Source organism: Anguilla anguilla, chromosome 6 (assembly GCF_013347855.1).
Source record: "Anguilla anguilla isolate fAngAng1 chromosome 6, fAngAng1.pri, whole genome shotgun sequence".
In the NCBI taxonomy this organism is placed as follows: domain Eukaryota; kingdom Metazoa; phylum Chordata; class Actinopteri; order Anguilliformes; family Anguillidae; genus Anguilla; species Anguilla anguilla.
Genome location: NC_049206.1, coordinates 6,677,095 through 6,692,165, shown reverse-complemented (window position 1 = coordinate 6,692,165; position 15,071 = coordinate 6,677,095). Strand labels below are relative to the sequence as shown.

General features: G+C 45.6%; 2 protein-coding genes across 3 annotated transcripts in view; both read right to left on the bottom strand.

Moving 5' to 3' along the window:
- The window catches only part of si:ch1073-184j22.1 (erythroferrone), a 6,503-nt gene extending 4,772 nt beyond the window's left edge, over nt 1-1,731 (bottom strand). Inside the window, exon 1 of the mRNA XM_035421431.1 lies at nt 895-1,731. Coding sequence (XP_035277322.1) covers nt 895-1,011 — 117 coding nt within the window. The 5' untranslated portion in view covers nt 1,012-1,731. The remainder of the gene's footprint in view (nt 1-894) is intronic.
- A 4,090-nt stretch (nt 1,732-5,821) lies between these two features.
- On the bottom strand, nt 5,822-11,192 carry proca (protein C (inactivator of coagulation factors Va and VIIIa), a). 2 transcript variants are annotated; one of them, XM_035421420.1, is made up of 9 exons: nt 11,057-11,192; nt 10,444-10,521; nt 9,177-9,334; nt 8,749-8,773; nt 8,541-8,651; nt 8,069-8,209; nt 7,674-7,792; nt 7,112-7,229; nt 5,822-6,545 (listed from the first exon to the last, which is right to left on the bottom strand). In XM_035421420.1, the coding sequence occupies exons 2-9, from the start codon at nt 10,511-10,513 to the stop codon at nt 5,965-5,967; spliced, it is 1,323 nt and encodes a 440-aa protein (XP_035277311.1). In that variant the 5' UTR covers nt 10,514-10,521; nt 11,057-11,192; the 3' UTR covers nt 5,822-5,964. The 2 variants fall into 2 exon arrangements, with proteins under 2 accessions (XP_035277311.1, XP_035277312.1); XM_035421421.1 differs by having other exon boundaries at nt 10,444-10,537; nt 11,057-11,176.
- Nucleotides 11,193-15,071: the final 3,879 nt, after the last annotated feature.

The window sequence follows — 15,071 nt, the reverse complement described above, 5'->3', positions numbered from 1 at the left end:
TTAGTATATTTTAATACTAGCCTTACAACAACATAGCATTTAATAGCATTTAACAGCATATGTATTGTAGCAACCTGGACTTGATCATTTAATGTAAACATAAGAAAACAAGTCCTCGGAGAGTCAGGCAAAGACCATGTCAATGGTTTTCACAGATCCTTACAGAAATGTAATATACTGCAATATAATGTAAATAAGTGGATTTTAATAAATAGTTTTTTCTCGGAGTTTTTGTGAGAAAAAGACTAGAGGGCAGAAATGACGGTGAGAGCTACAGGAAATGAAGCATCTACCAAAAGTTACACACAGTCCAGAGTACTGTCTGTGTATGTCTGTATATGTTAGATGCTTTTGCACCACTTTGTGTGTGTATGTGGGTGTGTGTGTGAGGGACATGTGTGTTAAATGTGTTCCTGTTAATTTGCATGTGTGTGAGGTGTGCGTGTGTACAGGTGCGTGAAATGTGTGTCTGCAGGTGTGTGAGGTGTGGGCAGGTGTGTGTGGTGTTCACAGGTGTGTGTGCAGGTGTGCACAGGTATGTACAGTGTATGAGGTGTGCACAGGTGTGTATGCAGGTGTGTGTGGTGTGGGCAGATGTGTGAGGTGTGCACAGGTGTGTGTGCCGGTGTATGAGGTGTGCACAGGTGTGTATGCAGGTGTGTGCAGCGTGTGCAGGTTTGTGTGGTGTGTGCAGGTGTGTGAGGTGTGCACAGGTGTCTGTACAGGTGGGCACAGGTATGTACAGTGTATGAGGTGTGCACAGGTGTGTATTCAGGTGTGTGCAGTGTGTGCAGGTGTGTGAGGTGTGCACAGGTGTGTGTACAGGTATGCACAGGTATGCACAGGTGTGCACAGGTGTGCACAGTGTGTGCGCAGGCGCGTGCGGTGACGTACCGGTGTGTTGTTGCTGAAAGCGGGGCTCTCTCCCTGCGCCTCCTCAGCAGCGCAGGTGGAGAGCAGGAGCACCAGGAGCATGGGCAGCGCTCCCCGCAGAGCTGTGCCCCGGTGCATGATGGGAGTTTCACAGGGAACGCACAAGTGGCGCGCAGCTGAGGAAACTGCGTGGGCTGGAGGGCAGCAGAGGGAGGAGGAGAGGAGAGGAGAGGGGGAGAGGAGAGAGGAGGAGAGGAGCAGAGAGGTGAAGAGCTGGGGGGAGAAGAGAGAGGAGTGGAGAGGAGAGGAGAGGAGAGGGGGAGAAGAGAGGGAGAGACGAGAGAGGAGAGGAAAGGAGAGGAAAGGAGGGAAGAGGAGAGGACTGCGCCGGCTCTGTCCTCCCGGGGTTTCCTGGCTCCAGTGCGCTCCGCTCTGCCTCAGTAGCTGCCCATGCCTCTACAGGCTTGGGGATCAGGCTTCAGTCTTCAGGCTTCACCTGGGATTCCTCTGGGTCTTCAGCTCAGAGCCTCTGCCCTTCCCTTCCTCTTTATACTGCCTGCATGCTCCTCAGAGTGTCTCCTCTATCTATATCTCACTCCCTCTCCTCTTCTTCTTCTTCCTCTCTCTCTCTATCTCTCAGCAGTAGAGTAGCATTCAGGTACTTGATAGCAGAGCAGGCAAGTCCAGCGTTCGGTCGAGACTCCTTCAAGGTTTTCAGTTCACCTCAGATTCAGCCACTGTTATGGAAGCTTTCTTTCTCTCTAACCACCTCTCTCTTTCTCCTTCTCTTTCTTTCCCTCTCTTTCTTGCATACTCTCTCTCCTCTCTACTGGTCTTTTTATCTTCCTCACCCCCCACCCCGTGGCTGCTCCCTCCCTCCCTCCCTCCCTCCCTCCTTCCCTCCTCCCCGTCTACTCTATCTGTCTCTCCGTCTTCAGCTATGACTCCTCCACCCGCCCACTGCTCGTGTTCCCCGCTTGCCCGCCCGCCCTACCCTCCTCTCCTCTCTGCTTCCTGCAGGGTCCTAAAGCCTGCCCCTCTCCAGACCTCACTGCCTTTCCCTTGTGCTGCTGAGCTCCACACATGCCTGTCAATCTGTGGAAACAGAAGGCACGGAATGGCCGCTGGCTCTAAATGGCTCAAGCCTCCTTTCCAGGGTTCCCAGCAGCTAGAGGGAAGGGAAATCTCCCCAGGAGTGAAAACCACAGAGCCCCCCCCAACCCACAAAAATTGAACTGCAGTTTCTGTGGTTGCTGGTGTAACAGTTCTGTTTGGCTGATGAAACTTGGCTGGGAATCGCCAATGAAACAGCAAAATTTAAATTCTACCGCCTTCTCTTTTATCGGTCCTGCACCCAAGCAACCCCCCCACCCCCCACCCCCTTCTTTATCACTATGTTACCCTCTGAGCCCCACCCTCTCCCGGGGTCTCCCAGAACAATGTAACAGCCACACAGCACCACCAACTGCCATTCCTGAGGCCTCAGTACGGCAGCCTGACTGCGTCTGTGGGTCAACCATGCAGGGAGAGAGTCGGGTTAGAGTCACACTAGTGCTCTGATAGGGGAGCAGTAATGTGCTTCTGCTGCAGGCCAGTAATGGAGGTAAATGGGGAAATGGATGCAGGTGGTAATGGGAGAAGAGGAGAATGATGTAATCGGGGTGGGGGGGGGGGGGGGCTGATAGATGGTGGTAATAACGAAAAGAGGAGGGCAGTGGTAATGGGGGGGGGGGTTTCACCCCATAGGGGCAGCTGTGTATGAAATCAGAAACTACTACAGAGTCACACTCAAATAAACGCAATAAAAAGGTCAATAAAGGAAAGAAAAGGAAGATAGGACAAGGAAAGGAGTTGGGTAGATAGACACACACATGGACGCACACACACTGTATATTCATATTGGATAACCATTGGCCTATGGTCTACCTGCCCATTCCATAGCTGCCCATCTTATGTGTCCAGTTTATTATCGACAGCATATGGATTTATGGTCGTCTTGCAGCCTGTGACCTAGTCATGTCTACTTAAGAGTATGACATACTTTCTATGAAAAGCATTGATACTACTTTTACTCTTTTCTTATGTTGTTGAGTTTTTGAGCAAGTCTTTGGTTGTTAAATGTATAATATTACATATATATATATATATATTTATTTATATGTATATATATATTTATGCTGACTTGCAGCTAAAGAGGCTTGAGCGTAGTCTCCAACCCCTCGTTCTTGTACAGGGGCTGCCGCTGAGCTGAAACAGAAAACATCTGTACTCAAAAGTTTTCAGTTAAGATGAGACCAAAAACTTTAAAAATGGCAAATTGCCTTCTTTGGCGAAATGGTGTTTTATGGTGACGGCAGTCTTATATACCCAACTCCTTACCATCACTGCAATTGGACTGGCTAATGAGAGCAAGCACAAATCAGGCCCTCTCTTTTAAGGTAGACCATTAATGGGTACTTAATTCAAACAGCATATCATAACAGCAATATTCAGTATGTATAATAAAATGCTGGATTCTGGTGGCAGGCACTGTCAGCCTTCGAAGTTTATCAAAAAACATTTAACATCATGTATGTTGATATATTTTTTCAGTGAAATACATTTTTCATAATAAATTACTTCAGATACATTTCCTTGTATTTATTTGATTGAATTGATTATATGTTGAGTAGATGTTTTACCCATCTCAGTAGGAAAACATACATGTTAAAGATACCTCCTGGGGTTAGAAATAGAGAGTTTATGGTGAAATTTAGGGTTAGGATCAGGAAGTGTTGAGGAAAGATTAGGGTTATGTTTCAGAGCTAGGATAAGGGTTAGTGTAAGTGTTAGTCTTTGAACTTGGGTGACCCCATTTTGTTTTTTGCTTTTGGGACGTAATACCTATATATTAAAATGACATATAATCTGAAAATGAGCTCATATAAGCATTTTCTTTTCTTTCTCTTTTTAAAAAGTGAAATGCATTTTATCTTGATAAATTGCTTTATTGATTTGCTTATATTTCACTTGTTTTTCATCCATTTCCAATATATTAGTAAAAGATTTTTTTCATGTTACCCTAAGCCTTTATTCATGCCAGGTGGAGCCTAATTTGATCTCTAATACGTTCTAATTGAAATGGCACCAGGATCAAGCAAATCAACCATGAAGCAAAATTCAGCTTTTAAACGTATCAAAATGAAGACCTTTTTTTTTTTTCATTTTCGATGTACTTCATGACAGACCCTTCCAGGAAACTGAGCTCAGGAAAGGGTTGCTGATATAAGCCGTTCTTGCTTATGGGGTGCGGATGGGTGGGACACACACCACCCCCACAATCCATGCAACATTGCACCATCCAGCTCTCTCTTATCTACACGTCCCTGTCTCTCTATGCATACTTTTTTTTTTGTTTGTTTCTGTGACTGACTGGAAATATTTACTTGTACACAGCAGGCATAATTAACTGCGAAACTGTGGTTTACTCACCGAATAAAAAAAGACAAAATGTAGACAGTCAGCTTTACTTTAATGGAATTTACATGTTTTGCCATTTTACAGAAACAGACGTTTTTGTGTTGAGTCCTCTCATTCTACAGGGGGCGCTGTATATACGCGCGCACGCACGCACGTACGCACGTACGCACGCACACACGGACGGACAGACGGACGGACGGTGTATTCACAAAGGGAGCGGCAAGCAGGGGCTCCTCTCATTGGCCACTGACTAAGTCTCTTTAACTGACTCGCACCCCAGACTGTGGGGCTCACCAGGGCAGATCTTCCTCACAAGGTGCAAACTTGGTGATGAGATTTTAACTTTTTCAGGCGTACCCCGCTGAGAAAGGAAGCCGCAGGAATCCTCCGGAGTGTGACTCATTCTGCGGTGAAAACTTCAGATTGGTGAGGTTAGGTTTAAAGGGAGGGTTTTTATGTGCAATCAATACCTGCTGGTGTCAGCTCAGTCTGTACGTGCTCGTTATCTGTTCCGTTATCTACACTTGAGCACACAGTGCCACCGTGTGTCCAGCGTATGTATTGCAGCATTGCATTTTTTTTCATGAATCTTTTCTATTTTTCCACAGAAATGTGGGGTTGGATATTCTCCAGACTTGGCAGTTCCTGTTTTGTAGGGGCCACGAGTCTTTTGTCTTAATCTCAAGAACCATATATTCTTCTGTGCTGAAACCTATAAAATTAAATAATCTTTAAAAAAAATAAACCAACAAAAATAAAATCTATACTTTTGAAAGTAATTTCACAGCAACATAGATATTTAAGACTTGTATTATGTCAAAAATGTTAAAATACTAAAAGTTGTTTTTTTACCTGGTCTCAGGAGGATATATTATTTATATAAGATCATTGCATATGTAGTACAGGCTTTTTCCGTACTAGTGTTTTTTTTCACATTCTGACTGGTTATTGATTTGGTTATGGTGGTCACATTCTGATTGGCTATTGGTGGTTTGGTTATGGTGGTCACATTCTGATTGGCTATTGGTGGTTTGGTTATGGTGTCCATATGCTGAGTGGTTATGGGTGATTTGGCTATGGTATTGGTATTCTGATGGGTCTATTGTATGGTGACTCAGCTGTTGGGATAGGATGGCCTTCTTCTAAAAGTAATTTGATTAACTCAATGTTTGGTTTGAATAAGGACTGTGATTCTTTTCTAGAGAGAAAAAGTGGCATTTCGGTACTGCATCTCTTCCCTTCAATTCCTCTGTCCTTAGCTCAATCTTGCTGTGTGTGTCTCTCTCTATCTCCCTCTCCCTCTCTCTCTCTCTCTCTCTCTCTCTCTCCCCCTCTCTCTCACTCTCTCCCTCACACACATGCATATACACACACACACACACACACACACGCACACACGGTTGGGCATGCGTGTGTTTCTCAGGTGAAATGCTGGAAACCAGTCAGTTATATTATCTGTTAAAGGGATGCTAAAAAAATGAGAAAGCTGTGGCATTTTTTTTCAAAGTGTCAGTTTATTTTACAAAGCAATGTAGACTCGCACCATAGATGGGCTTCTGCCTTTACCCCCTGCGTGGGGGTCTGGGGGCCAGGACATTAGGGGCGGGGTCAGGTGGGAGTTTAGAGGCGGGGTTAGTGTGAGGGGGCGGGCTTAGCAGCTGGAGCGTGCCCTCTGCGCACGCTGTCGATCCACTCCCGGTAGTTGGAGACCTTGGTGTAGATGCCCACCTTGTCTCTTCGGCCGCACCCCTCGCCCCAGGACACCAGGCCGATGAGGAACCAGGTGCCCCGGTGGCGCGTGACCATGGGCCCCCCGCTGTCCCCCTCGCAGGCGTCCTCCCGCCGGCCCAGCTGGCCGGCGCACAGCACGTTGCGCGTGATGTTGTTCTCCATGGAGCGGGCGCACTGGGCGCGGTCCATCAGCGGGATGTCGATGAAGCTGAGGGCCGAGGTGAAGCGCTTCTTCAGCTCGTCCTGCTTGCCCCAGCCCGTCACGATGGTTCGCGTGGCGTTCCGATGCAGCACCTGCTCCGCCAGGCCCCGGTCCGGCAGGCACACGGGCACGATGTACGGCGTGTAGCTCACCGCCCGCTCCAGGCGCAGCATGGCGATGTCGTTGTCCACGGTGACCGTGTCGTAATCGGGGTGGGAGATGGCCTCGTCCACGGGTATGGTCACCTCCGTGCCCTCCTTTTTAAAGCGCTCGTAGTCTCCTGCGGGACAGTGGACAGCACGGGACGGTGGACAGAGAAGAGGTCAAACCTGGATCTAATACCTGTCGCCTCTAAATAGATATGGTAATATATTACACAACTTGCACTTGCAGTAGCATTTTTTATTTTCACCAGCAATGAAAATGAAAATGTTCTAATCAGGGAGCATAGTCCAGTAACTAAATATGAATATTTCTTTGCCTCTTTGTGAACCCAACTCCTTCTTAGCAACGTGCAGTATCATTCTACCCACTCAAATTATTGTTTGAAATAATTCCACCCAGTTTAGACAGGAGTATAAATTCCTGAAAATTCTGAAGTAAACTGTGCTCACCAATATTCAGGATGGAGTCATTTTTATATTTTGGATCATAACATCTTTCAGTGGGAGAGTGCTTCAAAAATGTACCTATTTTCTATTTGACTGAGACCCCAAACAGGTCTTGAAGGGTAGAGAAGGGTATGAAAGAAGAGAAAGTGCAGAGAGAGAGAGAGAGAGAGAGAGAGAGAGAGAGAGACAGAGTGAAAGAGGGAATGTGTGTGGGTCAGCAGTCAGAGTTACCCACCCAGTCTTACGCTGAACCGCTTGCTGGTCTCCAGACAGTGAGCCGCAGTGAGGACCCAGAACTGGTCTATCAGCACCCCCCCACAGTGGAACAGCCCCCTCTCATTCATTATCAGCGCCTAGGGAACACACACACACGCACGCACACACACACACACAGACAAACACACACACACACGCACGCACATGTTCGTGCATGCACAGACACGCATATATATACATGCAAATAATAATGCAAGAATTTCTTTTTTGGTTGGATAGATGTTTCCAGGAAGTTGTGTATTGGTGGGATAGATGTAGCAAGGAAGGTGTGTTTAGGTGGGATAGATGTAGTAAGGAAGTTGTGTTTTGGTTGGATAGATGTAGTAAGGAAGTTGTGTTTTGCTTGGATAGATGTAGTAAGGACGGTGTGTTTTGGTGGGATAGATGTAGTAAGGAAGGTGTGTTTTGGTAGGATAGATGTATCCAGGAAGTTGTGTTTTGACAGCATAGCTGAAAACAGTAAACACAGGGGGAGTGGGGGTCCTGTTTCAGATTTACAGAGGGAAAGATGTGCACCCCACCTGCCAGGGACTCTCTCCCTTCTTCCCAACCTCTCCCCCCACCATCCAGGGCTGTAACCCCACCCTGGGTTTCTCGTCCGTGACCCGGGGCACGATCTGCTGTCCACAGGCGTACTCCTCTGCACAAGCACACACACGAGAGTGTAAAGGCCAATCAGCCCTTCCACGCTCATCAATCCAGCCACTGTGGAGAGTGTATCTACACTGGGCACACAGGCAGACACAGAGAGAGAGAGGAGGGGGGGGGGGGGGGGGGGAGGATGGAGAGAGAGAGAGAGAGAGAGCGAGAGAGAGGGGGGGAGAGCGAGAGAGAGGGAGAAAGAGAGACAGAGAGAGAAAGAGAGAGAGAGAGAGTGGGTGTGCAAGCAAAGAAAATGAGCGATGAGATGTCCTACCTGCGGGGAGGCAGGTTCTGGAGTCGTCTTGGAGACGGTATCCAGAGAGACAGCTGCAGAAGCGACTTTTTCCGTCCTCACTCTCCCGGCACACTTGGTCACAGTTCCCGTTATGCCCCGTGCAGTTAAAAACTGTGCTGACTGAACACACACACACACACATAAACAACACACAACTGAACACAGTGCACCAACACCCAACTGAACACAGTGCACCAACACAGGCAGACAAACACATAGACTGAAGACACGAATCAGCACATGCCCCAACGCAAACAAACACCACACATTGACTATACACACGTATCAACAGGCATCTGAATGCATTTCAATGCAAACACAAACAACACATTGACTGAACACACATTCCAACATACGACTGAACACAGCACACCGACACAGACAAACACACAGGCCGACACCGCAATTAAACTCAGCTCGCCAGCACAGACAAGCGGAAATGTGTGCTCACTTTGGTCGCAATGTCTGCCCTCGAAACCCGGGTTGCACTTGCAGGCGTAGGACTGGAACTGGTCCACGCAGGTCCCGTTCACACAGGGGTTCTTCTCACACTGGTTCCCGTCTGAGGGACCCAAAACACGCACACACTTAGCGCTCGACCCCCCCCCGCCAAACCACACTCATGCGCTCACGTGGAATCAGAGACGGGACCCACCTACCCGTGTACACAGTCCAGAACTCCAGCTGTAAAAAAAAAAAAAATGGAAAAACCAGAAGGAAAACACCATCAGCCGATTGGTCAGCCATGTGTATGACATCACCTGTCGCACATCATCAGCTGTAGATGCTGTTGTCCTGTATTAATTTCACATGCTTTTAAATGACGGCTATTAAATTATTATTTAATTCTTTTTGTTTTTAATCACCCTGTCGGGACTCATTACATTACAGGCATTTAGCAGACGCTCTTATCCAGAGCGACTTACACAACACAATCCATTTATACAGCTGGATATATATACTGAAGCAATTCCGGTTAAGTTCCTTGCTCAAGGGTACAACGGCGGTGTCCTTACCCGGGACTCGAACCTGCGACCTTTCGGTTACGAGCCCAGTTCCTTACCCACTGCGCCACGCTCCGACTCACCGTAGCCTCTCGGGTCAGGAAGATCTCGCAGGCCTCCTCGAAGTCGCACACCTCCTCCACGCACTCGCGCTCCTGGGACGCGGGCTTCAGCTCCTCCAGGAAGCTGTTGGCCCGCTTGGTCCTCAGGACGGCGTTGGCCTGCGAGCCGCTGTAGAACACTGCCGGGCCGAAACATCACAGATTCTACCACCTGATGACCGGCTCTTTAAGGGTAGTTCAGCTAACTGCCTGCTCTTTAAGGCTAGTTCATCTAACTGCCTGCTCTTTAAGGCTAGTTCCTCCAGCTATTTAAGGCTAGTCCACCCAGCTCCCAGCTCTTTAAGGCTAGTTCCTCCAGCTCTAAGTTCTTTATGGCTAGTTCCTCCAGCTCTAAGTTCTTTATGGCTAGTTCCTCCAGCTCTGAGCTCTTTAAGGCTAGTTCCTCCAGCTCCGAGCTCTTTAAGGCTCGTTCCCAAGCTCCAAGCTCTTTAAGGGTAGTTCCTCCAGCTATTTAAGGCTAGTCCACCCAGCTCCCAGCTCTTTAAGGCTAGTACACCCAGTTCCAATCTCTTTAAGGCTAGTTCCCCCAGCTCTAAACTGTTTAAGGCTAGTCCACCCAGCTCCCAGCTCTTTATGGGTTGATCACCCAACTGCCAGCTCTAAGCTCTTTAAGGCTAGTTCCCAAAGGTAGCTTCGAGCTCTTTAAGGCTAGTTCCTCCAGCTCCAAGCTCTTTAAGGCTAGTTCCTCCAGCTCCAAGCTCTTTAAGGGTAGTTCACCCAACGTATATATCCAAATTTATCCATCGTATAGTTTAGATATTTTTGACAGAGTGTGACCAAGGACAATGACAGGAGATTCTCTATCCTATGTCATGCCTCATGTAATAAAATCATGAATCATGAATATTAACCAAATCTAACATACTACCAGAAACGGCTGTTTTCAACCAGAATCTCCTGTAGCTCTAATGCAGAAAGGATAGAAGGAACATTTGAATATCTCGCAGTTCTAAAGAATCTATGGACATGTCTAGAATCAGCTGGTTGCAAGACTCCATTTAATATGACGTCATATCCTCTGTCATGGGAATGGCTGCTTCACTCTCACACAAAGCTTTGCAGAAAAATCCACCTACAGCTGAAAAGAAAATCCTCGATGAAAGAGCCAGAGACCTCATACACCCCGACAAAGACCCATAAAGGTCTCGGACACTCGATGATGATGTCAACGATACCCCGACTGTATGATTGGACTGCAGCGTTTACAGGGATACGGTGTGAGGCCTACCTGACGTGCCGACGACTCTCGTAGACCACAGGGCAACCAGGACGGAAATGCAGAAGAACAACTGCCCCATGACTCCAACTGGGAAAAAAACCTTCTGTCATTAAAAAAAAAAACTGTATAAATCAGAGGTGAGTGTACTGATATACACGTCCACAAGCTGCGCAGGGATCAAGTGTTTTGAATACAGGCTGTGGTGCGAGATGTCCAGTTTTAGTTTGTTTATGTTCACTATATTTAGGTCATCGTCGTCAAAAATAGATTCAGACCTATTTGTTCAAAAATATACATTTTAAAAGATGTAAAAATGTTTTAGAAAAATAGTAATTTGTTTGCAAAATATAAAACCCGTCTTTTTTTATTTGGTTAACATTGATATATGGTTCCAAAAAAGAAGAATTTTGCAACCAGCTGATTCTAGATACGTCCAAAGGATTTGTTCTCTTGCCACAATTTGGATTTGTTTCCCCATAAAAAAAGAACCTTTGAACAAATCTGCATCTCTGAATCAGCAGCCTAATGTGAGACGGAATAAGGTCAGAAATATCCAGGGTCGAGCAAAAAAGGTACATTCATAAAAATGCACATATAAAACATTAAAATGCATTTTACTTACATTTCGGGAGACAAGGACCAGGGCAGAAACGATGGCGCAGTGTTTAAACTGCGTTAATGACTAACTTCAGATGTTTACAGCGAGTCCACAGTCTGTGTTCATATGATTTTATCCAACAAGGACTGTTGCATGGGGCCCAAGCCCCGCCTACTTGCCCCCCCCCCACCCCCCCACCCCCCAAAACACACCAGCCACGCACCAACAAACAGGAACACACAAATGAAGGTTCACTGCCAGCTTTCTCATGGACAGGGTCCGTGTTTCCATATCAGGACGGTACACAGAAAGGCATGTGATGTCATTCTCCCACAGCCTTCGTCAGCAAACAGGACGTGAGCGTGCGAGTTCATTACAGATCACGTGTAAGCAAGGATCCAAGATGGCCTCGTTAGCCTGTTCTCTTATGTTTTGTAATTACATTGGTAATGGTTGATGTGCATCACAGAAAAACAAAGTCACTTAAAACGTGTGTTATTACCCTCTGAACAGAGGGTGCAGGACAATCAGAACATTACACAAAAATGCATGTACGCCATTGGCCGATTGAGTTTCAATGTTGCATGATGACAGATCTACATCATTACAATGCATCATAATAGCAGTCACATGCAACCACTTCCTCTAGGTGGAGCTAATCCCACATAACAGACTGGTAGATAAACAATATTTACTTAATGGGGAGTCATCAATTTACTATAAGTTAGAATACAGAATACAGAATAAATAGAATACAGTTTTGGTTTCTTTAAAATATTTTTCAATGCCAAATAAGCTTATGTGGCTCATGTAAAGAAAGAACTTGTGATTATGTTTGTAAAAATTCAAGCTGAGCACGCAGAGAAGTGCCTTTATCCTGTTTAGTTAGTGTAAATATCTATGGTTATCATATTCCTGCTATCCCATTTCCTTTCTGCAGGGGGTGCCACCAAACTGATTTTCCTGCTTTATGTTTGTCCTTAAAAGTCCGAAATAAGTTCCCAGATGGAAAGAGAAGCGAATTGCAGCACTGACATTCCATCTGGTATCCAGATTGTCAGCTCCTGTGTGTGTTGTGTCCTTGGTGCCACTTTACAGGGTCTTGATGGTAACAGGAGAATCCAGGGCTGTCCAACCCTGTTCCTGGAGATCCACCATCTGGTAGGTTTTCATTTCAACCCTAATTTGCCGCACCTGATTCTACTAATTAGAAGCTCAAAGAGATCTCCAGCTGTTGAATGAGGTGCGCTTTGTTAGGGCTGGAGTGAAAACCTGCAGGACATAGACCTCCAGGAACAGGGTTGGGCAGCCCTTTCTGAGAATCAGATACTATCTAGACATGACTCCATGGCAACCTAAGGTGGGGAAGTCATAAAAGGGAGGACCTGCATTGGCAACGAATCCTTTGGGTGTTGTCGGGAAACAATATTACTTTACAATAACAGTTAATTCTCAATTCACACCTCAAGGTATCATTTACTGAATGTAGGTTGTTGAAAGCATTAGAAGACATGACAGGGAATTCTGAATATAAAGCTTTGTGCGTCTTGTTTATACAAGTGCCTGTTTATTTTAGATTAGGTTACTCAATAATGCAACGTGTGAAAGTGCCCAATGGCAGAATTATACGCTTGTTGTTCAGTGGGTGGGTGTGTCCTTGTAAGCCTGTCCTCGTAGACTTCTTCCAAACCTCCGAACAGTTCATTGCTATTCATTAAACCGAGTGCTTAAATGATAATGAATCCTTTAAGGTGTAAGGTCACAAATATGTGATTATAATGTTTTTAACTGAACACTCGAATGCTGATATAACAATCACTACTGGTAATTGAAAGCAATGAAGTTTTAGAACACTCACTTAAAATTAAAATAAATAAAAATATATTACAAAATAACGAATCTTCAAAGGGTTAAACTACCACTTCAGACTGGAATAAAAATAATGTGCTTTTAATGAACAGGACGTGTCTTTATTTTGTTATAGCCCTTAACATTTTATTCTTTTTTTTCCCCAAAAATTCCTAAATCATTAATAAAAAAAGTTAACCAGCATTGCCGTTCCTCCTTCTTTAGTATAAAGGTTTACTATGTTTCATACATTTTACCAATTTTCAAACCACTGTGATGGGATTCTTTGTAGCCAGCAGTTATTTTTATGTTAATATAAAAAATATAAAATAATATTTGGCATGAAAAAACCAACCAAAAAATATAAGCATTGTAATTTCACTTTGAAAATGTAAATATAATTTGTATAATATATTGTTATTATATTATTATATGTCATATTTTATTTTTTATCTAAAACGGAAATGGTGATGGAGGGTATTGAAACATGACCAATACCATGCTGGAGGGTGATCGGTGCATTATATCACATTACATTAAATTCATTTATCGGACACTATAAGTGCACCCATCTGAGATGCCAGACCTAGCAAAAAACATTTCCAGACCTGTAAGCGAAGTGCAAAATGCAAACCAAGAACCAAGAATCCAAATCCTAAACAACAACCGTAAAAATCCATAAACCAAAAAAAATACCATAACATCCTGAATTTGAAATATAAGATCAAAGCACGAGGGGGAGGTGGGGGGTGGGGGGTGGAGGGGTGGAGGTGGGAATGGAGAATATAAGAACTGCTCTGTCCAGGGCATCACATGATAGAATGGTGCCATGCTGATGGGCTTATGAAAGCAGTGAAACCCCGCTCTGTAGCGCAAGCAGAACAAAGACCAGGAGGGCAGCGTTCACCGCTTTTTAGCAGAGATATATTTGTCTTGTTTTTTTTGTGGAAATGAGGGCAGTTATTTGATTTGGGGCCTTTCTTCTCCAGTGTTCCATTGTGTCCCATACTTTGTCTCTGCGATTGGGTTTCATGTGCTGTTTTTGATTTATTTTTTTATTTTTTTTGAAGAGGTGGATGATGAATAGGGTGGTGTCCGGTTACTCGGGCAGGAAGAGAGAGAGAGAGAGAGAGAGAGAGAGAGCTAGAGAGGTGGGGTGAGGCAGTCCTCAGCACGTCCAGTGTTTATTCGGTACAGTGGTCCTCAGGGGTGCCTCTCCCCTCTCCCCACTCTGGAAGGCGGAGTTTCCATCGTTTGCCGTGGATGTGGGCTCTCTGGTTGGAGGACTGATTGGGTTTCTGTCACGTGTGACAGACACATCTCGTGGACATAGTCCAGTGGGAGTCTAGTCATGGAGTCATAGGACTGGAGTCAAAGTGCTAGCTATAGTGCTGGAGTCACAGAACTCTAGCTCCGGGGGCTTAGAACTAATCATAGGACTGGAGTCCTGTGATTAACTTAAAGCAATGGAAGCATGGCACTGGAGTCAGTGCTAGAGTTACAGTGCCGTAGTCACTGTACTAGAGTCACAGTGTTAGAGTTATGGTGATGTAGTCTCAGTGCTAGAGTTATGGTGATGTAGTCTCAGTACTAGAGTTATGGTGATGTAGTCTCAGTGCTAGAGTTATGGGGCTAGAGTCACAGTGTTAGAGTTATGGTGCTGTAGTCTCAGTGCTACAGTTATGGGGCTAGAGTCACAGTGTTAGAGTTATGGTGCTGTAGTCACAGTACTAGAGCTATGGTGATGTGGTCACAGTGCTGGAGTTATGGTTCTGGAGTCACAGTTTTTGAGTTATAACCCCGCTGTAGTTCTGCTGTTAGAGTCATAGCACCATTGGGGCTGGCCTTAGGAGCAATGCTGTCATGGGCTGGAAAGTTCAGAAATGTTATCAGATCACAGTTACGCAATGGGGTTTGGCATACACCCCCCCCCCCCCTCCCCCCTCGTGCAGATAAGCTAGCATGAAATTAACTAGTGAGAATGCATGCCTAGCAACAGAACGCACATATAACCAATCAATTCAAGTGTGCATCTAGGATCAAGAAAACCCAAAACCCTTTCGGTAAAGAAATGACGACGGGGGCCTGATGCTTTCCTCCTTCCTATCTATCCTAATTGTGACCTTGTCCACTTGCGCAAACCCACAGTGCTGTGGACACTGTTCTCCGGCAGAAGTGAACGGATCATCTC